The sequence below is a fragment of the Bos indicus genome, chromosome 7 (assembly GCF_029378745.1).
Source record: "Bos indicus isolate NIAB-ARS_2022 breed Sahiwal x Tharparkar chromosome 7, NIAB-ARS_B.indTharparkar_mat_pri_1.0, whole genome shotgun sequence".
Classification (NCBI taxonomy): domain Eukaryota; kingdom Metazoa; phylum Chordata; class Mammalia; order Artiodactyla; family Bovidae; genus Bos; species Bos indicus.
In genome coordinates this window covers 6,795,942-6,820,497 of record NC_091766.1, presented here as the reverse complement: position 1 = coordinate 6,820,497, position 24,556 = coordinate 6,795,942, and the positions used below count along the sequence as shown (strand labels likewise).

The 24,556-nt window shown below is 52.3% G+C and overlaps 1 protein-coding gene across 2 annotated transcripts in view; it reads left to right on the top strand.

The window, feature by feature from the left end:
* AP1M1 (adaptor related protein complex 1 subunit mu 1) overlaps positions 1–24,349 on the top strand; it is a 29,683-nt gene extending 5,334 nt beyond the window's left edge. For both annotated transcript variants that reach the window (XM_019963930.2, XM_070792610.1), the window contains exons 2-12: positions 407–563; positions 3,152–3,219; positions 4,756–4,886; positions 6,194–6,341; positions 15,839–15,965; positions 16,687–16,829; positions 17,272–17,343; positions 17,949–18,107; positions 22,546–22,671; positions 23,273–23,348; positions 23,518–24,349. In XM_019963930.2, coding sequence (XP_019819489.1) covers positions 407–563; positions 3,152–3,219; positions 4,756–4,886; positions 6,194–6,341; positions 15,839–15,965; positions 16,687–16,829; positions 17,272–17,343; positions 17,949–18,107; positions 22,546–22,671; positions 23,273–23,348; positions 23,518–23,540 — 1,230 coding nt within the window. In that variant the 3' untranslated portion in view covers positions 23,541–24,349. The remainder of the gene's footprint in view (positions 1–406; positions 564–3,151; positions 3,220–4,755; positions 4,887–6,193; positions 6,342–15,838; positions 15,966–16,686; positions 16,830–17,271; positions 17,344–17,948; positions 18,108–22,545; positions 22,672–23,272; positions 23,349–23,517) is intronic.
* The last annotated feature ends 207 nt before the right edge of the window (positions 24,350–24,556 follow it).

The window sequence follows — 24,556 nt, the reverse complement described above, 5'->3', positions numbered from 1 at the left end:
GACCCATGAGAGAGATGAGGAGAAGGGTTTCTTTTCAGGCCACGGGGGATCTAGTAGGTGTGCACACTCAGCAGTGTCCCTCTCCTGACAGAGCCAGAAGAGCAGGGTGCATGAACATGGAAAGGCATGGAGAAGGTCTGCATTGAGAGCCTGCAGGACCTTTAACCTGGTCTCCCCGTGATTCAGTGCTGGACTCTTGCCCCACAGCCCCCTCCCATGGCCCCCATACAAGGACTCTCAGTAGCCCCAGTAGATGTTCACGTGGGTATGTGCTGTCCTTGAGGAGTTCCTGGGGCGTGGAGATCAAATGGCCCTTTGATGGACAGGCGTGACTGGGGTTCCCAGGAGGGCCAGAGGCTGGTGGAACTCGAGGTGAAAGTGCCTTCCCTCTCTCCCACCCACCCAGGTACTCATCTGCCGGAACTACCGTGGCGACGTGGACATGTCAGAGGTGGAGCACTTCATGCCCATCCTGATGGAGAAGGAGGAGGAGGGCATGCTGTCACCCATCCTGGCCCACGGGGGAGTCCGCTTCATGTGGATCAAGCACAACAACCTGTATCGTATCCCTTTGTTGGGGGGTGGGGGAGATGGCTCCTGTATGGGCTTGTGTGTGCGTGTGTGCACACATGTACACACGTGTAACTGAGAGCTGCTGTCCGCAGGGCTGGCTGGCTCAGGCCAACGGGGGGCCATCAGGCACAGCCCTGTCTTCTGGAGCTCCCTGCTGCCTAAGGGTAAGTGTGACAGGTCCAAGGAGCCAGGACAGGTTGCTTGGGGAGGGAACATCCCAGTGGAGACCTGCAGGAAGGCCAGGTGTCTGCCACAGGTGTCTGCTGGCACGAGGCATGCGAGGCCTGGGTGAAGTCTCACTCGGCAGCTGCAGTGGGGATGACTGGAGCCCTAGAGTGGGGTGCATGGTAGGAGCAAGGCCCCGTGGTCAGCAGGGTGTGCGCTGCAGGGCCCTGTAGGAAACCACCTGGATGAAGTGTGTTGGGAAGTCTTGGGAGGGTTTCAGGCAGAGGGCTGACACGGTCTGATTTGCATTTTCTGCATTTTCTCTGGCTGCTGAGTGGAGAGCAGACTTCAGGGATCAGAAGTGGACATGGGGAGGTGGGGGGGCGCAGAAGCCTGGACTGTGAGGGGTGGTGGGATACAGAGAAGGGGAGAGGTTCCTCCCCACCCTGCCCACATCTTAGAGCCCCCTACGCTCAGGCCCATGGGGAGGCCTGGCTAAGCCAGTTCCCATCCAGGAGGGCTGACCGGCCATCCCGTGGCTTTGGCCAACCCTTCTAAGTGCATTCTGGTATCTACACTGCTGCAGGAAGAACCTGGCTTCGCAGCCCACAGCCCCGTGCTCCGGTCGCTATGTGAGTGGAGGCAGGTCCTCACCTCCCCCCAGTCCAGTGAAAGCAGTGACCCCTGCTTGCAGCGCTGTTAGTGTCAGCTGAGCTGTGGGTGTGCAACACGCCCAGCCACCGTGGGCTCTGTCCCCTTTTCCATGTTCTTGGACACAGACGGGACCTTGCTAGTGAAGGTGTGGTCCACGGGCCAGAGCATCCCCTGGGAGCCTTCTGGGAATGCAGAATCCTGGGTCCATACAGCCTTGCCAGGTCAAAGCTACACTAGAGCAGGGCCATCCCTCGTGATGTGTGTGCACGTTGCAGGGTGGAAGGTGTTGGCCCGGGACGCTTACCCACGGCCCTGAGGCCTGGCTCCCTGCAGTGCACCTCTGTTTCTTCACCTCTCTCTAGAGGGGGCAGCTCTGCAGAGTGTGGCAGGCAGCCCATGAGCCAGGAAGAAATTGTCTGAGAAGCTGCCCTGGGTCTGGGCATGGGTGCCCAGCTGTGGGGGGTTGGGGAGTAGCGGTTCCGGCTCAGCAGGAGCCATCAGACCAGTTCCCAGTGGGGCTCTGGTGCCCATGCGTGGGCAGCCGGTGAGGAGACGGCGAGGGCTCATCCCTCTGGATGCCAGTGCTCAGCGCACCCTGCCTGAGTGGGCATCTGCTCACCTCCAGCCCAAGTTCCATTGTCAGGTGGCAGTCTCCAAGCCCAGCCAAAGGGTTGGAGGTGCCCGTTGCCCCTCCTTGGAAAGCACCTGGAACCCATGTTACCTGGACTAGGGAAGCCAGCACTCCCCTGATTGGCCCAGCGTCCATTTCCTGAGGTCCTGTGCTGGGCTGGGATGAGGCTGGAAGTGGGATGGAGATGGCCCCTTTCTCCCTCCTGCCTCCACAGCTTGGCACTGGGGTGGCCAGGGTGCAGTGCAGAGGAGCTGTTCTCCCAGGTGATCAAGCCCTTAGGGAAAGAGGAACAGGAAGTTCCCAGTACGCACTGACCCCAGGAGCTGGGGACACGTCCCATGTCCAGAGTGTGTGCCAGTTTACGCCTCACCTCGGTGAATCCACTTCCGGGCCCCTGTTAGGCTGTTAGCATTGTTCAGTTGCTAAGCCATGTCTGGCTCTTGGTGACCCCGTGGACCGTTACCTGCCAGGCTCCTCTGTCCATGGGGTTCTCCAGGCAAGAATACTGGAGTGGGTTGCCATTTCCTGCTCCAGGGCATCTTCCTGACCCAGGGATCGAACCCACAGCTCCTTCTTGGCAGGTGGGTTCTTTACCACTGAGCCACCTGGAAGCCCATGGGTGAGAAAATGGAGGCTTCATTCAAAAGGTTTGCTTCAGGGGGAAAGACACAGGCGCGAGCCAGAATCGGCCCAGGCCGGGGAGCCCGGAACCTCAGGAGGGTCTTGTAGGCGATGGGCTTTGGAGGAGGGCAGATTGTGCTCCTGGTATCCGCTCCAGGATGAGTCATGCTGCTCTCCTGGGACTGCTCACCTTACTGAAGTGCCCTCTGCCATACCTCGAGCTTCAGCCCTCCGCTCAGGCGTCACCTCCCCTGGGCAGTGCCCCTCACCTGGCAGCTGCGATGGGTTTCCTGTGCCCCTGCTGCCCCTCTGTCAGCTGAGCACCCCCTGGGAGCCGGGACCACCCCTGTCTGTGACCACAGTGCCCAGGCCTGGCTCAGACCAGGAGCTGGGGAACCCTGAGTGCCGAGTCAGTGACTGGGGGCGGCTCCAAAACATGCAGGGGACGGGAGTCTGGGAGGTGGCAGCCCTACCTCTGAATGCTCCTTAACTGTGGCCGCCGTGCAGTGGTCGCCACCTCCAAGAAGAACGCATGCGTGTCGCTGGTGTTCTCCTTCCTCTATAAGGTGGTGCAGGTGAGTAGAGGCACAGGGGCCGTGAAGGGTATCCATCGCCCTGCCCTTCGGTGTGCCTGCTCATCTTGGCCACCCGAGGGCCGTAGCGTCCCTGGGGGAGCTGGAACCCCAGGAAAAAGACTGAGGGAGCAGGACAGGTGTGCCCCCAGCTGGCTGTGGAAGGCTGGAGAGTGACCCGCTGAGTCAGGGATTAGGGAGGTGGGTTAACCAGGAGGAGGGTGGAGCTAAGTTCTGCTCAGAATCTCCTTGGGGGAGCTCTAAAGGCACAGTGGCCTGAGGCCCCACCTTAGAGAATGGTGACACATGCCAGGCCCAGCTGCCAGCGAGATGGGGAGACAGAGCAGCATGTGCAAAAGCCCTGAGGCAGAAGTGCCTGTGGTGCCCAGTGTTCCGGGACAGAGTGTGGAGCTGTCAGCAGGGTGGCCGGGCTGGACTTCAGGGTAGGGCTTGCTGCACAGGGCCTAGTGAGGCGTTTAGATTTTGTTACAAGTCTGGTGAGAGATGGTGGACGGCTTTAAGCAGGAGCCTGACAAGACCTGATTTAAGATCCTCTCCGGCAGCTGAGTGGGAAAAGAACCTAAAGGCAGCAGGGAGGAGGGGGTGGAGGGGCCTGGCTGACATAGGGCTTTCATGGGGTTGAATAGAGTGGACAGTCCGACCCAGGAGGCTTGGGGTCTGCCCAGGAAAGCTTTCATATTCCAGATGGTGTCGTGTGCAGCCTGCTTAGCAGTCTCCTCTGCCCCACAGTGGGGGGTGGGGCGGTGAGGACACGGGGCAGGAGAGGCCCCACATGCGGGCTGAGGGGCAGCCAGCATCCCCAGGCTGTCGCGGGCTAGTCGGCGGTATTTGTGATTTCTGAGGAGCAGCCCAGCAGTTGCAGTCCTGGGGTGTAGAGATGGGGAAGCGGGAAGGAGGAAGGTTCTCCCAGCAGTGACTGGCGTTGCCTTCCTGCTTCCTTGTTTGTGCTCCCGAAAGACCTTCTGTCGAGTTGCTCTTCCCCTTGGCTCCCCTGGTGCCCCTGCTTTCATCATGTGAATTTTCTGTTGAAATGGGGCAGGCTTATCTGCAGGCACAACTGTACAGACTGGGGTTCAGGGAGGTCACGAGAGGCCTAAAGAGCTCCTTGTCCTGTCCACAGGGGCCTTTGTCCCTCATCTGAATCACTCCTGATTCAGAGGCAAAGGGTCAGGGTGAAAGAGAAGCTGGGAAGGGGCCCCAGGCCTGGAGGTGTCTGTCAGGGACAGGAGGAGAGTGGGCCTGCAAGGTGTGGGAACTCGGGCTTCTGAGCAGGTCTCAGTCCCCTGCACACCCCGAGTCTGGCTCGCGCGTCACAGACAGCCACTGCTGTCCGCCTGCCCACATTCCCTGAGCCCAAGACCTCATCCAAGCACCCCTGGGAACCAAGCAAACACAGCTTGTGAACAGAAGGGCTATTGGCAGGGGCCTCGGGGCACGAAGTGCAAATGAACTTGTGTAGGCGTTCATCCCCTCCTCATCTCTCCTCTCACTGATCTGCCTCCCACGGCAACACTGCAGGTATTTTCAGAATACTTCAAAGAGCTGGAGGAGGAGAGCATTCGAGACAACTTCGTCATCATCTATGAGCTGCTGGATGAGCTCATGGACTTCGGCTACCCCCAGACCACAGACAGCAAGATCCTACAGGAGTGAGTGGCTGGGATGGGGCCCGGGGATGGGTGAGTGGGGGTCAGGCCAGGGCTATGTCATGTGTTGAAGTCATGGGCAAGTTTGGAGGTGCAGGAGGCAAATGTGTAATCACGTCGCTGGTCCCCTGCCTGTCTCCAGCCCACCAGGAGTTTCCTAAGTTCCTGGGGCAGCTTTGGGTCCTTTTGCACTCAGCATCACTGCATGGCATGAGCACTTTTCCTGTTGCTGGGTCTTCGTTTCCGTCCACAGACGTGCGCTCGGTGCTGTGTTTGTAGGGAGTCGCCTGCCGCTGTTCTGTTTTTGTTTTTAACATGCTTGTTTAGTTTTGACGGCTTTGGGTTTCAGTTAGGACACGCGAGGTCTTCCTTGCAGCACGCAGGCTTCACTCTAGTTGTGGCATGCGGGCTCCAGAGCAAGTGGGCTCTGTAGTTTGCGGCCTGAGGGCTCTCTAGTAAAGGCACAGAGGCTTAGTTGCCCCGTAGCCTGTGGAATCTTAGTTCCCTGGCCAGGGATCGAACCTGCGTCCCCTACGTTGGAAGGCAGATTCTCAACCACTAGACCACCAGGAAAGTCCCACTGCCTTTGTTTTTACTGTCATAAATGAGATTGTGATGAAAAAGCTCCCTTCTTTGGAATCCTGTGCACCAAATAATGGTCACCATTGATTAAGCACGTCTTGGGAAGCAGGCCTCTTGTGAGAGCTTTTTTCCATTTCACTTAGAGCTGCTGTCTTCCCATCTTACCGGGGAGCAGAGGGGCACTCAGAGAAGCCATGTGACTTCAGCACACCCCACATCTGTTGTTCCCCAGGTGTCTCAGTGGTAAAGAATCCACCTGCCAATGCAGGGGATGTGGGTTTCATCCCTGGGTCAGGAAGATCCCCTGGAAGAGGGCATGGCAACCCACTCCAGTGTTCTTGCCTGGGAAGTCCCATGGGCAGAGGAGCCTGGTGGGCTGCAGTCCACAGGGTCAGGTGGCACATGACTTCTGACTAAATAGCGAGTGGAATCAGGGTCACCAGGTCACTCTCCTAGGGAGGTCAGTCTCCTCTGCATGCCCAGCTGGGAAGCATTTCATGCCCACTGCTTGTTTTCTTCACCAGTGCTGGCTCCTTGCTGCCCTGAGACTGAGAACTCTGTACTCATTGTAACTGAAGAGTGTGTTGGGGTTTTAGAAATCGTGATTTTGTTGTGTTAAATGGCCCCAGGTGAAACCAGAACCTGCCTCTCCTGGCGCCTGCTACAGGGAGGGGCTGTTTTCAATATGTCAGTGCCTGAGCCAGCTAACTCTGAGCCCGGGCCCACAGGTACATCACTCAAGAAGGCCACAAGCTGGAAACGGGGGCCCCGCGGCCCCCAGCCACTGTCACCAATGCAGTGTCCTGGCGCTCGGAGGGCATCAAGTACCGGAAGAACGAGGTGTTCTTGGATGTCATCGAGTCCGTCAATCTCCTGGTAGGCTTCCTTTTCTTTTTTAAAAAATGTGTCTTCTTCGTGATTGGAAATAAAGCAAACTTGACTTTTAAAATTAGCAAGGCCCTGAGAAACAGTTTCTGTGTGATAGCAGATCAGCGGGATTCATTAGGGACTCATTGCAACACGAGCTTGTTTTACCTTCATTAGTTTGTTCTTATTTAGAACGAACGCATGCATATCATTTAAAAAAAAATGTCTAGGGTTAGACAGCCAAGAGCTCCAGGACTTCCTGGTGGGCCAGCGGCTGACCCTATGCTACCACTTCAGGGGGCCTGGGTTCGACCTTGGTTGGGGAACTAGGATCCTGCATGCTTCCAGGCAAAAGTAAAACAATAATTAGAAAGCAGGCAAGTGCAGGGCTCCGCAATCTGAAAGGCCACATCACAGAAGGATTCATTGTCATCTTTCAGCCCCTCCTGCTGTAGGTTTGTAGACAGATATTGTTTTGTGTAAAACTGAGAGCGTAAGGTGTAGTTCTCCTACATCTGGCTTTTGGAGTTGCTTGGGGTTTGGTTTGTACTGTTTTGTGCATGTTTGTTTCTTTAGTTTTATTTATTAAGTTATTGTTAGTTGGTAACTGACCACATCTTCTGTGAATTTGAGCACATGTACAAACTTGTGTACCCATGATCATAACCGGGCAGCAGAACAGCTCCATCCCCTCAAACACCCCGCCCCTGCTGCCTCTCAGTAGCCACACCCTCCCACCTGTCCCGCCCCAGCAGCTGCGCCTGCGGATCACAGCAGCTGTGTCTTTTTGAGATTGTTGTGTGAGTGGAATCATACAGTGTGTGTCAGTTTGAATCTGACTTCTTTCAATATATGGCCTTGAGATTCATCCACGTTGCTCTGTTTATCCAAATTGTATGTCTTCTTTGGTTCATTTATTTTATACTGTGAATCACAGTTGGTTCATCCATTCACCCATCAAAGGACATCTGGGTTGTTTCCAGTGTTTGGCAATTGTGAAGAGTTGCTATGAGCATTTTCTGTATAGATTTATGTGTAGACAGAAGTTTCCATCTCTCTAGGGCAAATACCCAGGAGTGGGATTGCTGGGTCATCTGGTAAGTGTATGTTTGACTTTATAAGCAACTGTCCAACTGTTCTCCAGTAACATGTTTGCGTTTTCACCAGCAGTGGATGAGAATTCCAGTCGCTCCACATCCTTGATCAGCGTTTTCATTCTTGTCATCCCACTAGCTATCGTGTTATGGCTTTCATGTACATTTCCCTAATGGCTAATGATCTTGCTGTATGCCTCTTTGTCATCCATATATCTGTGGAGGCATGTCTTTTCATGCCTTTGATCATTTTTAAGTTGAGTTTGTTTTCTGATTGCTGAGTTTTGAAAATTCTTTGTATTGGATAGTCTTTTTTTTTTTTTCTTTATCCAATGTGATGTGTGATTTGCAAATATTTTCTCCTGAGTCTGTCATTTTTCATTCTGTTGGCATTTCTTTCACAGAGCAGAAGTTTTTGAGAAAGTCCACGTATCAAGTATTTAGGGACTTCCCTGGCAGTCCCGTTGGTTAACACTTCACCTTCCAATGAAGGGGGTACAGGTTTGATCCTGAGTTGAGGATCTAAGATCTCACATACTTCTCAGCCAAAAAACCAAAACAAAACAGAAACAGTATTATAACAAATTCAATAAAGGATTTTAAAATGGTCCACAGAAAAAAAATATTCAGAAAAAAACCCCAAATATCAAAATTTTAAACTGATTATGCTTTTGGTGCCATGTCTGAGAACTCATTGCCAAACCCAAGGTCACAAAGATTTTTCTCCTGAGTTTTCTTCTAAAAGATTATAGTTTTATATTTAGATCTATGATCAATTTTTAGTTAAATTTTATGTAAGGTATGAGGCTTATATCCATTTTTTGCACATTGAACAATTTTTTTCCTTGTTCTAACATCATTTTTTTAAAAAGATTATCCTTTCTCCATTGAATTGCTTTTGCATTTCTGTCAAAAATTAATTTGCTATATTGTACAAGTCTGCTTCTGGTTTCTGTTCTTTTCCGTTGATCTGCGTACCTGTTTCTTCACCAGTACCACACAGTCTTAATAACTACCTTTATAGTACGTCTGAAAACCAGATAATGTGATCCTCCTGACAGTCTTGTTTTTCAAAATTGTTTAGCTCTTTAGTTCCTTTTATAGAATTTTAGAATCCACTTGCTTTGGGGTTTTGATTGGAATTGAGTTAAATAACTCTGTTAAATCAATTTGGAGAGATTTGATATCTTTAGTATATTAAGTCTCACAATCCATGAGAAATTTGTCTCTCTATATATATTTAGATAATATTTTATTTCTTTCATCAACATTTTATAGTTTTTACCATGTACAAATTTTCATGTTAGATTTACACCTGAGTATTTCATTTTGGGGAAGCTATCTCAAATTGCTTATTTTTATTTGTTAGAATTCACCTGTAAAACTATCTGAGCCTGGAGATTTCTTTTTCAGAGTATATTTCACTACAGATTTCAATTATATAACAGCTGTAGGATGGATTAGGTTTTCTGTTTCATCTTGAGTGAGTTTTGGTAGTTTGCGGTTTTTAAGAAATTGGTCTGTTTCATCTAAGTCAGAGTTCATATGCAGTGTTGTTTGTAGTATTCCCTTATTAGCTTTTTAATATGTGCAAGGTCTGTACTGACACCGCTCTTTCATTTCTGATATTGGTAATTTATGTTGTCTTTCTTTTCTCTTTGTCACTCTTATGAGAGGTTTATCTGTTTCGTTGACCTACACAAAGAATCGGCTTTGATTTCATCGATTTCCCCTATTGTCTTTCTGTTTCAATTACATTGACTTCTGCTTTTGTCTTCCTTGTGATTTTGGCTCACTTTGCTCTTCTTTTGCTAGCTTTTTAAAGTGGTAACTGAAGATACTTGCCGGGGTCCTGCCCCGGCTGATCCAGGGTATTCGAAGCAGGGACGGCGTCGGCGACCTATTTATTTAAATATTTTATCAAAGATATAAAGAGTACTAGGATGAGGATAGCTCAGTAGGAAAATTCAGTGGAGAAAAGAGGCTGAGTAGCTTGGTTTACGCGGGAGACCAATAAAACTTCAAGGCAAGAAGTTTGCACCACTTACGTAGGCCGCAGGCGTCCTTCCGTTCTCCCGAAGGAGAGGAGACACTGAGGCCTCCCCAGTCGGATCTTAGAAGCCCAGGCATAATTAGTAAGCATGGCGGGTTCCGCGCTCCAGATGGACACTCAACCAGAGTGAGAGAGCGAGCGACATGGGGAGACCAGTATTTCGAGAAACTGATCCCAATTTTTTATTTTCCATGGTCTACTTTTATACACTGAGATGTTATGCAAAAGTCACACGGGGTCAGCAGTCCTGACTTTTATCAAAGTCAGGTGCTTCATACAAATGTATACAGAGGTCTTAGGGGTGTTACATCATCTTCTGGCCAGGGGGCCTGCTGACAATTTATGACCCTCTCCTTGTGACAGCGATCAGTCAACCAGGACACTTATTTCTCCAGGGGTGATTATCCTTAAAACAGACGCCACCCAAATAAAGTTACATTCCTATAGGGTGAGGGTGTAGTGGGTTTTAGTTAAGGAAAGAATTTACTTAGCCTAAGGTCTAACGTGATTAATATCAAAGGTTAATACTTATTTCTTCTATATACTCATTAAGGTGTGTAAGGGCAGGGGATGTGGAGACTTAGCAACAAACATTGGCTCAACAAATGAAAAACCCTTCACCAATACAGTTTCTAATCAGCCCATTATACTTATACTAATAGTTTTCTAACTTTTCTAAGGAACCTGTTTTTAGAAGGTTTAAAGCATCTCGTGCCTCTCACGGTTGGGAGGCTGTGAGCGATCGCATGTGGCCGGACAAGGCTGTCAGGCAGGCCAGAGAACCTTCAGAGGAGTTTGTAGGTTAAAACACCCTTGTCACACCCAGGAGTTTTTATTAACTGGAGCTCTAGGTTAACTCCTTCTCCGAAAGAGGTGGTGGGGGACAGCCCCTCATAAAGTCAGAGGTGTAGGTGAGAGCACAAAGTAGTAAAGTAGGCAGGCTCTGGTTATGGGGGTAGATGCTCGAGGATTTCCAGGGGGACTCCTGAGGCTTGATCCCGCCTTTGCATATGTCGAGCCTCCTTCCTCATGACCTTTGCCATGGGCGGAGTACCTCACTCTGGCCCCCAACAGATACTAATTTGAAGCCTTTCTTCTTTCTAATACAAACATTTAATGCTATAAATTTCTCTCTAAGCACTGCTTTAGCTGTATTCTAGACTGATAACATTGGGTTTTCATTTTTGTTGAAGATATTTTCACATTTTCCTGGAGACTTCCATTGACCCATGGATTACTTAATGAGTGTGTTGTTTAATTTCTAAATGTTTACAGATTTTTCTCTTATCTTGTCATTGACTTTTAATTTAATTCTGTTATTGTCTGAGAATATAGTTTATATTACTGTCAGTTCTTTAAAGTTTGTTAAGATTAATGATCCAAAATATGATCGATCTGTCTGGGTGAATGTCCATGTACATTTGAAAAAAGTGTACATTCTGCCCTTTTTGGAGAGAGTGTTCTGTAAATACCAGTTAAACTTGAACACTTGTCGTGTTCCATTTTGTTTCTTCACTCTTGTCATTTTTTCTTTGGATAGTTTTTTTTAGTGGTTGCTATAAAATACGTACTTTCTTATCATTTACTTAGAGTTAATATTTTACAACTTTATTTGAAATTTAGAAACTTTACTACCCCATTGTAGAGTTGTCCTATACAATTGTCTCTCTATACTGAAAACCGTATTAGTGTTAAACATTTTTGCTTTCAATTACCAAGCATACTTTAAAGAACTGAGGAGGAGAAGAAGACTCTCTACCTTATTTTCCCAGGTATTTACTGTTCCTGCTGCTCTCCCCTCACTCCCAGTTTTCCAGGTTTCCTTCTGGTACAGTTTTACTTCTGTCTAAAATGCTCCTTTTAGCAGTTCTTTCAGAACAGGGCAACAGGCTAGAGTCCCTTGGTTTTCCTTCCTCTGAGAATGTCTTCATTTCACCTTCTTTCCAGAAGGATGCTGTCACTGGATATCAAATTCTGGGTTGACAGCTCTCCTTTAGTACCTTAAAAACGTTGTACCACTTACTTCTGGGCTCACTGATTTCTGATGAAAATCCAGTCACTCACATCAGTATTCCCCTGTAGGTAATAATAATATGTAGTTTTTCTCTGGCCGCTTTTCAGATTTTTCCTTTGTCTTTAGTTTTCAGCAGATAGTTTATGATGTGTCTAGGTATGGATATTTTTGAGTTCCTGCTGTTTGGGTTTTGTTCAGCTCCTTGGATCTATAGACTTATGTATTTCACCAAACTTGAGATGTTTTTATTCATCATTTCTTCAAATATGTTTTTACTGTTTCACTCTTGTTTCCTTCTGGACCCCAGTAACATAAATGATAGCCCTTTTGTGATTGTCCCCAGGGTCTCTGAGCCTCTGTTCATTCTGCTCCATCTTTCTTTCTGTTGTTTAGATTGAATAATTCCTGTTGATCAGCTTTCAAGTTCACTGGCCCTTTTCCTACTATGTTATCTCCATTCTGCTCTTGAGCCCATCCAGTGAGTTTTTAGTTTGTTACTGTATTTTTCGGATCTAAGATTTCCATTTGATCCTTCTCCTTATAGTCTTACTTCTTTCCTGAGACTTTCTAGTTTGACATTTGTTGTAAGAGTATTTGCGATTTTTCCCATAGTGGTTTAAAGTCTTCTTCATAGAATCGCAACATCCATGTCAATATTGGTGTCTGTTGATTGTATTTTCATGTGAGCTGAAATTTTCATGGTTCTTTGTATGCTACGTAATTTTAGGTTATATGTTGCGGTAGGATTCTAGGTCTTATTTAAATTATACTGAAAATGTTGATTTTTTTTGGTTTGTTTTAGCTGACAGTTGACCTGGTTAGGTTCAGGCCATAAGTTTCAGTCTATGAGCCATGAGTGTCAGTTCAGTTTTCAGAGCCTTTGTGCCCTTTGCTTTTGCATCTGTTCCAAATATGCAGCGTCCAGCGGTCCATCTGGGCCTGGGAACAGTTTGGTTCTCAAGGCCTTTGGCCGTAGGATCTTGTCTGTGCACACCTGGTTCTAGAGAGGTCTGGAGACATAAACAACTTCCTGAGGTTGCTCTCCTGAACCTCTCACTGTCTGCTGTATACCTGTGCTCTCTGGCTGCCTGGGCCTTCCTTTCTTGGGTCTGTAGCCAAAAACTTAGGGCTCTAGATGCCTCCTCTTGTGCTGGTCTGCACTTGGGCTGGAATCCTAGGTTTAGCACCCCCACCCCTGGAAAAGCAGCTCAGTTGCCTGGGCCCCAGACAGCCGTGAGAAAACTGAAAGGGGGGAGAAACGGGGGATTTCCGTATTCCCTCTGAGCGGCAGGAGTTCCCCTTCCGGCCCTGGAGTCAGAACTAGAGGCTTCTGCAAGCTCTGGCTACACCCCACTGCTCACTTCCACTCCCAGGCCTCTGCTGCACCTTCACGTCACGGCGGGCGGGAGACACTGCCCGTCCGGCCAGCTCTTCTGGATCCGCCTTTTTGGTCTCCCAATAGTTGCCCATGCATTCTGCCCAGGTTTTTTGTTGTTGCTGATTTTTAACTTTATTTAATTAATTAACGTGCTGTGTCTGTGTTAATGCTTGGGCTGTTCTCTAGTTGCAGCGCACGGGCGTTTCACTGCAGTGGCTTCTCTTGTCGTGGGGCACAGGTTCTAGGGTGTGTGGGCTTGAATAGTCACAGTTCCCAGGCTCAGCAGTTGTGGCGTATGGGCTTAGTTGCTCTGCAACTAAGGGATGATGTGGGATCTTCCTAGATCAAGGGTCAACCCTGCGTCTCCTGCATTGGCAGGTGGATTCTTTACCACTGAGCCATCAGGGAAACGCCCTGCCCAGATTTTATAGCTGTGGTCGGTGGCAGAGAACGGGTGATGTGAGCCAATTCCATCTCACTTGCAGCCTGCCTGTCTCCACACAGACGACCTCCACTCCCAGTACTTGGGCAAACCAGGGCAGACTGGGCCAAACCCGTCACATGGGCTACTTAGGTTTGCCCATTTTTGGCTGTTCCAACCAGTGCAGAAATGAGCATGATTGCTCATCCTCATGTGTGTTTGGGCATCTCCCTTACCTGGGCAGGATCTCTGGAGGGCTGAGTGCCCAGGCGTGGAATTCCTGAGTGAGACACTTTCCAAAAAATTCTTCCAGTGGACTGCATGTAAATGTATCTCCCATCTTTATTTTCTAAGCCTTGAGGCGACAGTGGCTCACTGCACTCCCCTCCTGCCGGAGGACCTTCATCTGGATCATTTACTGAGCCCAGACATGTTCTCAGGTGTCCTGAGGTGGAGAAGCAAATCCCAGGGAGCAGTTTGTAAGCAGCTGCCCAGGAGAGCGCTGGGAGCTCCGGGCTGCCCCAGCCCCTGTGTCCGCACACTTGGCACCGTCCAGGGAGCCCTGTCCTCTCATACAAGGGGCAACACGAGGCAGTGTGGGCATCCCAGGCATGTTAGAGCACACCTTCCTGAGTCTGACGGCAGAGCTGGCGGCCTCCAAAATCAACACTGGCCTCCAGATTCTGAAAATCTGGTTCTACAGGTATAATTAGCAGCCGTATTGCTGACACTCGGCTCTTCCACGCTTGCCCTGGGATGGCGCCGACTTTGGGCCGCCTGTCACGGCCAGCATTGGCCTTAAAGGCTGCATGGCTTTTGTCTCCACTTCCCAAGCCTCCTTTGCCATCGTTCAGCTCTAGAGGGCTGCACAGTACCCCCTCCCCCAGGGGGGATAGCCCCCCAGAGAAGGAGAACTCAGGACAGTTGGGGGGAGCACTGAGAACCCGCAGAGTAAGGCGGTGGCGTGCCAGCTGCCCAGAGCTCAGGGGTGAGGGGCCATGTCTGCACGGACTCACGAGTGCACGCTGCCCAGGCACCGTCCTCACGCTGGACCCCGCAGTGAGCAGCCCGACCCGACTCCTCACCAGGGTGTGGACGGAGGTGGACGGGCAGGCAGATGGGGGTCAGGTCACGCGCTGCCTGCTGAGGCAAGGACAGCGGGAGGCCAGCGAGGTCAGAGCGTGGTGAGTGACGGGAGGTGGCAGGGCCTCCCGTGCTGTTTTGTGCCTTTTTCTGAGTCACTTCCCTCAGAGGTGAAGGTCTCCCATGCCTGTCCACGGCACTTCCAGATATTTGAGTTAAAGACTGAACAGATTTTCCTGCTTCTCCGCAGAAATCAGGGAGTCAGGGCCTCCAAGGAGTGGCCCGTGTGGCCCTAGGGCTCTGAGTTTGCTTTGCTTGCCGGTGTGGATGTGGCATCCTCACAGAAGGGCACTCTGGGGTGGCGGGCTGGGCTGCGGCCCCAGAACCTCTGCCAGCTGCTCCGTGCCTCAGTGTCCTCATCTCTAAAATGGGCCGTGGAGATGTGCTGCAGCAGCCCGGCTCCCTCCAGACACCCCCCGGGTTTACCCATCGTCCTGCTGTGATGTTTATTCCATTTATTTATAAAAATGTATGTATTTTTAACTGAAGGATAATTGATTTACAGTACTGTGATGGTTTCTGCCATACATGTGCATACCTGTGGATCAGCCATAGGACCCACCCCTCTAGGTTGTCACGGAGCGCTGGGTTGTGCTCCCTGCGTCATGCAGCAGGTTCCCACCGGCTGTCCATTTTCTATACGGTGGTGTATGTTTCCCTTCTGTGTGCCGTCTCATTCATCCCACCCTTTCTTTCCCCGGCTGTGTCCACAAGGCTGTTTCCTGTGTGCTGTGATTTTCAGTTGCACTCTCAGATGCCTTCCAGTCTGCACAGGAGTTAAAAGTCGCCCGAGTCTCTGCCCCTCCCGGTCAAGGAGGAACTGCCCAGGCAGTGTTAGAGCTGGGATTGTATTTGCTTAAGTGTAATTGTTACTTTGCATCAGACCTCAGAGCAGCCCTGGGAGCAGGACCCAGGCAGCTCCATCGTCAACAAGCCCTAGGCTCACCTAGAACATAAAGTAGCCTCACCTGGCCCATGAAGAAGTAGATTTCCGGAAAGTGAGTCCGCTCTGCTCTGAGAAAAGCTCACAGAGCCCAGTAGATGAGCAGACACTGATAGAATCCCTGCCCAGGCCAGCCAAGCACACAGCCTCCAGCCACCAGGTCTGCCCTGGGCATCCTAGGGCACCTCAGAGGGGTCAGTGTGTGAAAGAGCCCCCAAAAGGATTCCAGGCACAGCATCAGCTGGCCCATCCAAGAGGGAGGAGCCTGCTGTGGCCTGAGACCTAGAGGGCAGGGCCCACGGGTGTCTGCCTTCCAGGTCTGCCCTGACACTGCCTCCTCAGCCAGGGGACAGAGAAGGGCTTCGCTAGTGGGATTGGCTGGGAGGGTCACACAGCGTGGTGAGGGACAGTGGCCGCTGGAATGGGGCCTCCCCTCACCCCCGGCCCCCGGACCCCCCAGGTCAGTGCCAACGGGAACGTCCTGCGCAGTGAGATCGTAGGCTCCATCAAGATGCGCGTCTTCCTGTCCGGCATGCCTGAGCTGCGCCTGGGGCTCAACGACAAGGTCCTCTTCGACAACACGGGCCGTGAGTACCCCGCCCAGGCCCGGGAGCGTCCACCTGAGTGGTCAACAAGTTCACCTTAGGCATATTGCCTTAGAAACATTGTCGCGTTGTTTACAATGGTGAAAACTGGTCAGCTAACGCCTGGGCCTGGAGGACACGAGGGAGTGAAAAATCCTCCAGTCCAGTCCCCGTGTCGCCTCTCAGGCCACACGTGCAGATGGGCACCTCGGTGGTCACACAGAAGGTCCTCAGCCCTGCCCTCCTGCAGGGACTGCAGGGCTCGTCTCCTCCTGGGCCCAGTTTCTGTCCTCACCCCTGGCGTTGGGGCTGGGCTGTGCAGAAACCACAACAGCGGCTCAAGCTCGCCCTGCCTGGCTTGGGTATAATGCTTTGTGGAGTGGCAGCCTGGGATGGCCTCAGAAGCCCAGGGCTGCTGGGGCTCTGGTGTTCCCAAGCTTGACCTCCAGCCTCCCCTCCCACCCACAGGAAGGTTGTCATAGTTACATCAGCAGTAGCGCTCGTGAGGGTCTCTCAGACATCCACCCAGCAGAGCAGCTCCCCTCGCAGGACTGGGCCCGACCCTCAGCCTCTCTGGGCCGAGAAACTGAGATGGGATCCCAGGGACTACAGGCCCAGGGCCCTCAGGGGACCCCGAGTCAGACAGAGGGGCACCATTGCTGAGAGAGTGGCCCTGGGGACCCAGGGTCTGCCTGTCACGCCCTCACACCCCCATTCCCTGCAGGTGGCAAAAGCAAGTCCGTGGAGCTGGAGGACGTGAAGTTCCACCAGTGCGTGCGGCTCTCGCGCTTTGAGAACGACCGCACCATCTCCTTCATCCCGCCCGACGGCGAGTTCGAGCTCATGTCCTACCGCCTCAACACGCACGTGAGTGCACAGTCGCCAGCGCCTGGGCCCCAGGCTCCCACCCCCGCCTCGCCCCGGCAGCGCCCCCCTTCCCTGCTGGGTGGGAGCCGCCGCCTCCATGGTGAGTCTCGGGTCTGTGAGGTGATCCGTGGGACGGGCACAGTGCCCCAGGGGCAGCCGGGCTCCAAGGAGCCTGCTTGTCAACACGAGGCTCCGAACTTTGAGGAGGTCAGACCCTTTGCGCCATTGCCCCCTTTCCCCAGCAGCGCCCCAGAGTGTCCTCTGTGATGCTTTCTGCATTCTCTCTCTGTTCTGACCCATCCTGGCACCGGCTTGGATTCTCCCAAGAGCCCCGGTGCTGGGCTCACACCAGGCCCAGTGGTCACTTGCCCTGTTTCCCCTCTGTGAAAGGGAGCTTTGTAAAACAACTAGGCGAGAGCACCGTGTTCCCTCTCCCCGACAGGTCAAGCCCTTAATCTGGATCGAGTCCGTGATTGAAAAGCATTCCCACAGCCGCATCGAGTACATGATCAAGGTGCGTGTGCATCCTGCACGCAGCGTCAGCCGGATGTGCAGGGCGTAAGAGAGGGGGACGTGGGTGGCCCCGCATGGTACTGGCTTTCCAGAATCTCTGGCCTGTCTAGCGCCTTTGACACAGGGTCCTAACGCAGAACTGGGGGCACACGGGGGCTCTTGTGAGCCCTGCCCCGGGGCTGAACCTGTGGCTGCCATCCATGTTGTCTCCCTGTGAGCTCACCGAGAGTGGGCCTGGGACACGGGACACACACCCCAGGTCCTAGGTGCTGCCACCGTGGAAGCAGGCTGTGACTGAGTGTCCAGGTGGCACACATCTGCCACCCAGTGACTTCATCCATCCCAGGCCAGTCCGGGTGACGCAGACATTGTCCCCGGAGGCCAGGACCGCAGAGAAGGATGGGAAGCCCCAAAGGCTGAGGAGACAGGCGGGTAGAGGTTACCTTCCAAAGTTGAGCTTAAAGAAAACCTCAGAGGGCAGGAGAGGCTGGGGGAATCCCACAGGCCAGGCTAAGGGGTTTGTGGCCCTTGGGGAGCAGGCTGAGTGTGAGCTGGGCTGTCTCACCTTCACCCTCCTCACCCTTGGCCCCACTGCCTCATCTCCAGGCCAAGAGCCAGTTCAAGCGGCGATCAACAGCCAACAATGTGGAAATCCACATCCCTGTGCCCAACGATGCCGACTCACCCAAGTTCAAGACGACAGTGGGGAGCGTCAAGTGGGTGCCCGAGAACAGTGAGATCGTTTGGTCCATCAAGTCCTTCCCGGTGAGCACCCTCTCGGCAGGGCACCCCCCAGACCCTCACCCACACCCGCCTGCTCCCTGGGTCCCACGCAGCGTGGCAGCCTGACCAGTGCAGGCCCCTTAAGCCCACGGCCGGGATCCCCGCCTGCGGCTTCAGGGAGGCTCAGAAGGGAGGGTGGGTGGAGAACAGGGGCAGGTGGGGTGGGGGTGCTCCACCTTCGTCTTGTGCGTGCACCCGCCTGTCTCCAGAGTCAGGTTAGCACCCCCGCCCCACCCTCCCGTTGCCCTTCTTTCTCTGCCTGCCGCTCCTGTTTGGAACTCAGCTTGCCTCCAGGGGCACAGACTGCCTGCCTTGGGGGCAGAGCAGCACCAGCTCCAGGAACATAGAGCACCTGCTGCCCGACCCACAAGCTGGCATGGCCGCCTGGCTGGTGTTCAGGATTTCGAGCTCTTGAGTCTGGGTTTGTGGGCAGAGTGCCCAGGGACTGGAAGGCAGGAATGAGGCTGCACGGACTGCACGTTCCTCATGGTAAAAAGACGCGGTGCCTTTTCCCTTTGTCTCGGGGCCGTTTGTGTTCCTTGCTCTGGAAACTGTAGTAGCTGTCCTTTTGCTCACTTTTCTGTCAAGTTTGGTCACTTTCTTGTTGGTTTCCAAAAGCTGTTTGCACACGGGCCAGGTGAGTACTTTTCTCTGATGCAGTTGCAAAGGCTTTTCCTTAGTTTGGTGGTTGTCTGGGCCAGGTGAGCACTTTTCTCTGACAGCAGTTGCAGAGGCTTTTCCTTGGTTTGGTGCTTGTCTTTCAGCCTTGCCTCTGGACTATTTTCGCTTTGTAATCTTTTCTGATTGTGGTAGTTTTTTTTCAGTTCTCTTGGGTTCTTAGATATTCTTTCATATGTTTGCGGCAGTTGCAGTTACCCCTTTTCCTCTCCTATTCTTGGCCACCTTATGACTCCTGGCATCTCCCTGCTTCCATTGCTGTCTCCATGCCTATAAGTGGTGGTAGAGAGCAGCCTCCTGGCTTTGCCTCCAACCGGAACTGCTAGGGTTTCCCTTTTTCAGTGTCTTGCTGCTTTGGGCTGCAATTTATTCCAGTTCTGCTTTGCTGTGTTTTTAGCACAAAAGGGCAACAAATGTAGCCAAATGCCTCTTCAGTGTCTGTAAGTTCAGATATTAACACAGGATGGGTCTTGAACCGTCCTTGCATTCTGGCAAACTCCAGTTGATCATGATACGTCTTCTCTTTGATGTGCCATTAATGCTGTTGGTTAACATTGTATGTAGTATTTTTACATTGAGATTCATGACTGAGATTGACCTTTCTTTTGGTACCTCTATCTCAGGTGTCAATGTTGTACCTGTTTCATAGTTTTTTTGGTCTCCCTCTTCCATGCTGCAGAACAGCTTTAAAGTGGCCCTGAGATCATCTGGCCTTGAGGGGATTGATAGATTTGGCTGTGTATGGCCATCTGTCTCTCTGATACTCTTTCTAACTCATCTGTGGAAATTAGGCCATTTCAAGTTTCTATTTCTGTTGGAGTCAGTTTGGGTAAATTTTTATTTTCCTACAAAATTATCCATCCTAACCAGGTTTTCAAATTTGCCTACACAGAGTTGTAGAAAGGAGTTTCTTTTTCCCCTTCTCTTATGACAGTGACTTCTCCCTTGTTATATCTTATTTTGCATTTTTGTTACTTCTTTTCCTTGATAAGGTTACCTAGTGGTTTGTCTATTTTTTTTCCAGATTCACTTTTTAGTTTGTCATATTTTTCAGTTTTATAAGTCTTTAATTTCTTCATCCTTTGTCCTGATTTTCAAGTTTTAAAAATTTTATTATTTTCTTTTAAAATTTGTATTGATATAAATATTTAAACCACAGATATTCTTCTGAACCCTGCCTTAGCTATATAACCCATAGAACGGGCATGTAATATTTGGTACTATTATCTAGAAATTCTGTAATCGAATGAGTATTTTTTCGTTTTGTTTGTTTTCTGTTTTTCTGGTCAAAGGGACTTTTCTTTTCCATTTTATCTTCACTTTGAGTTTGGTGCACTGAGGTTAGAAAAGGTTATTCATGCTATTCTGCTTATAAGATGTATTGAAGTATTCATTGTGTGTTAATATAAGGTCAAAGTTTGTGAATATCCCACATGTACTTGAGAAGACAAGGCCTCTGTAACTGGGGTAGAGAACTTGACACAAGCACCGTGAGGTCTGCTATGATGCCGTGACGGCATCAGCCACACAGAGAGCTGGGCCAGCTCTGCCTTCCTCTGGTTCCTGTCTCCTCTCTCGTAGCATCTGCTTCACAGAAGTTGTGCGTGTTACCTGGTGCATAGACACTCATAACTACTGTGTCTTCCCTGTGGATTTGTAGGACAGCAGCCTTTCGGGCTGTGAACAGTTGTCCTCTGCACCTGGAATTCTTTGCCCTTAATTCTCCCCTGTGGCAGCAGTCCTGCTGTGCTTTTTTTTTTTTTTTTTAATCTTTTTTAAAAACATTTTTGGTTGCGCTGGGTCTTCATTGCTATGCACGGGCTTTCTTTAATTATGGTGAGTGAAGGCTACCCTCTAGTTGCTGTGCATAGGCTCTCATTGCAGGGGCTTCTCTCCTGTTGCAGAGCACAGGCTTCAGTAGTTCAGTTGCAGCTTGCAGGCTGTAGAATGTGGGCTCAGCAGTTGTGGCGCATTGGCTCAGTTGCCTTGCAGCATGTGAGATCGTCAACAGGGATCAAATCTGTCTCCTGCATTGGTCAGCAGATTCTGAACCACTGGACTGCAGGGAAGCCCAGCCCTGCTCTGCTTTGTTTGACTTTAGCCAGCATGCCTTCACCCATTCTTTCTACTGGTTTCGTCTTTCTGACTCTGCTTTTACAGTGGAGAGATGGGTTTTGGTCTGTGAGCCAGTCTCCAAGTCTCATTAACAGAGGAAATTAAAGCCATTTACATGGACATGACTGACAAAGGTAGGCTTGCAGACTTCTGCCACCCGCCCGCCGGGGAGGGCCCACCTCTGCATATTCTTTTGCTTTCATTTTCCTCTTGGTTTTTATAAAGCTGAGGTTTTTGGTCTGGTTATTGTTTCATGCACAGGCTGATGCAGCTGGTTTTATTCCTTTGCTGCCTGCTTTGTCTATTTTTTTACATAATTTTATTTATTTGGGGCTGTGCTGGGTCTGCTGCTGCGTGGACTTTCCCCTAGTTTCGGTAAACAGGAACAGGGGCCACTCTCCAGTTGTGGTGCTGGGCTTCTCATTGCGGTGGCTCCTCTTGTCGTGGAGCACAGGTCTAGGGTGTGCGGGCTCAGTAGTTGCGGTTCCTCGGCTGTAGGGGACAGGTTCCACAGCTGTGGAGCGTGGGCTTAGTTGCTCCACAGCCTGTGGGATCTTCCCAGATCAGGGATCGATTCTGTGTCTCCTGCATTGGCAAGCGCTCTTTACCACTGAGCCACCAGGGAAGCCCTGCTTTGTCTGTTGCTGAGACTGCGTTATTCTCCCCTTGTCCCAGAATCTTCACTGAGCACACAGCACCAAGTCAGGCAGAGTCCACACGCCTGCACTGATGAGCAGATCCTGACCACTCACTTCATCCCTGGAAGGGGGGGCTGAGCACTGGGGAGGCAGAGCTCTGTGCTGCTCTGCCGAGGCCATGCAAAGGCAGCCCTGGTCAGCAGTGACTCATGTTGCCAAAGGCCTGAGGATCAAAACCCTCTGTGTCCTGGTGTGATGGGAGCTGCATTTCCTACTGCTCCCTGCAGTTCTGTGTTACTCACCAGGCCCTGGGACAACCAGGCCAGGACTCCTGACCCCTCACGGCTGAGAGTTCAGTCTCTGAGTCGTGTCCGATTCTTTGCAACCCCGTGGACTGTAGCCTGCTAGGCTCCCCTGTCCATGGGATTTCCCAGGCAAGAATACTGGAGTGGGTGGCCATTTCCTTCTCCAGGGGATCTTCCTGATCCAGGGATCGAACCAGCATCTCCTGCATTGGCAGGTGGATTCTTTACCACTGCACCAGCAGGGAAGCCATTCCTTCCCCCACTACAAGTCCCATCTCTGGAGTCATTGTTCAGCTCCCCGGACCAGAGCCTTTCCCTTCCAGGGGAAGACCTAGGGCCAGCTCATCAGTCCCAGGCAGCCCTGTCGCCCCCTGCCAGTGCTCGCTCTTCCTGTCCCTTCTTCTTCCCCAAGGCCTAGTGTTCTTTTCCTTGACACAACTAGGCTTCTGTGCCTGGGAACTTGTAGAAGTTTCTCTTCATCCTCAGAATTAGAGGACTAATTTTCCCCAGCAGGGCTGGTGTGGGTGTGAGTGTGTTGCAGGAGCCGAGGCCCTGAGTGACCACAGACCATGCAGGAAGGGACTCATTGGCCAGGCCCGCAGCCTGGCATCCTCCAGGGGCAGCTGTTGGATGAACCTGCCAGGGTCTCCGCCTGACCATCTCCTCTGTGGTCTGCTCCCCCAGGGCGGTAAGGAGTACCTGATGCGGGCCCACTTTGGCCTGCCCAGCGTGGAGGCAGAGGACAAGGAGGGCAAGCCCCCGATCAGCGTCAAGTTCGAGATCCCCTACTTCACTACCTCTGGCATCCAGGTACGTGCCACCAGGGCTGCCGGGGCCCCGAAGCAGGCATGGACGGCCCAGTGGGGCTCTCAGGGACCAGGCATCAGTCCAGGTTCAGAGGGTTAAAGGTGACAGACACCAGTGCAGCCGGTTAGCAAAGGGCGCTAGCTGACTTGTCCCGGGGCTCCAAGCTGCTCCCCAGCCCTGCCCATCTCCGGGGGCAGCCTGGCCCTGATGGAAAGAGGCCCGCAGTGGTCTTCTCAGACCTGACCTGTGCTCCAAGCTCAGAGATGCATTCAGCCCCCAAAACTATTGTTCACACACTTGCCACCGTGGGGCCCATTTTCCTGGGTACCTCCATGGAAGCCCTGTATGGGGCTGAAAACCCTGGGATTGGCCCCTTCTCTAGGAATCTGCTAGAGGGTCATGCCTGCGAGTGCACATCTGGCTCTTTGCCACACCTTCTAGAAGCATCTGCACCCTCCCTCAGCCTGAGTGTGATACAGACTAAGGTGCTTCGTCTCTCCCTGGCCCTCTCGGTCTCAGCCCAGCCCCGGGAGGAATGACTCAGTGGGCAGCCAGGAGCGGGGGTGGCGTGTGCATGCTTAGGGCCCTGATACCTGTGCCGCAGGTGCGCTACCTGAAGATCATCGAGAAGAGTGGCTACCAGGCCTTACCGTGGGTTCGTTACATCACTCAGAATGGAGGTACGCGCGACTTGCCCATGGGCAGGTGGGGGATGCTGAAAAGGCCCCTGGTGGGGGTGCCACTGTCCCCAGGGTGGTGCTCAGGGAGCAACCCCAGGGCCAGGGCAGGTGGGGCGGCCCCTCCTCTAGGGTCAGAGCAGACAATGGACGCCCCCCTCCCTCTTTCTAGATTACCAGCTCCGGACCCAGTGAAGGGCCGTCGTGGCCCGCGCTCCCAGCATGGGGGCTCCTGGTGGAAGCGCCTGCCCAGCCTGCCAGAAGGAGGGGCTCCCCTGGACCCCGGCGCCCCTCCAGGCTCCACCCAGGGGACCCTCCTCCAGGTGCACCTGCTCTGCCACCGCCGCTCTCACCTCCCAAGTCCCCTTTTCCCAGAAGAGGCTCATCTTCAAGAGGTCTTGTCTCTCAGCCCCTAAGTCAGTTTGGGGGGAACGAAAGGCATCTTTCCCTCCAGAGGTCAAATACAGCCTCTGTGCTGTTCAGCTCCCAGTCACAAAAAGATTGGGAAGCGCTGCCCAGACCGCTCTTTGGCCGGGCTGGCAGGGCTGCCGTCGTGTTGCCATTGTGTTGAACGTTGTGGGTTTATCGAGCATTCCTAGATTTTGTCTCGGGCCGTCGCTGTGTACGTGATCCTCATCGTCTGCGCCTCCCTCCCCCATCCTGAAGCTCTCAGGCAGCGCTTAGCGAGGACAGGCTTCCTCTTCCTCACCCTCCTCCCCAGTGAGGCTGACACCGGGTCGCCCTCCCAGCGCCTGGCACTTCGACTGGAGGCTCCTGGTCTGGAGCTTTGAATAGAGACGCCTTCTCAGGGCCAGCCCGTGCCACATGATGCTGTCACTCAGCCACATCAGTGTTTGTCCCACCAGGGGAAGAGGGGTCCGGCGTGGGCCCCCAGCCTCAGAGGGTGGGGGTCCCAGGCCATCCCCATCTGTGTTTGGACACCACCGCCCCAACCTGGTCCGTGTTTGTGTCATGAATACATTAAACTCCATCGGTTAAACATGCTTTCCTTCTGGTGCAGCGTTGTGCTGATTCCTGGGTGCCCGGGAGAGGGGCGGGCTCACACCAACCTGGGTGTGGCACCAGTTCCTGGGACCCCTACATCCCCTGGGGAAGACGGGACCAGGCAATGAGCGAGCAGAGCCACTGCCCAGGGGCCTCCCAGAGGGGCTGCAGAGGGGAGGGCACACGGGCAGACTTTTCCATCTCGT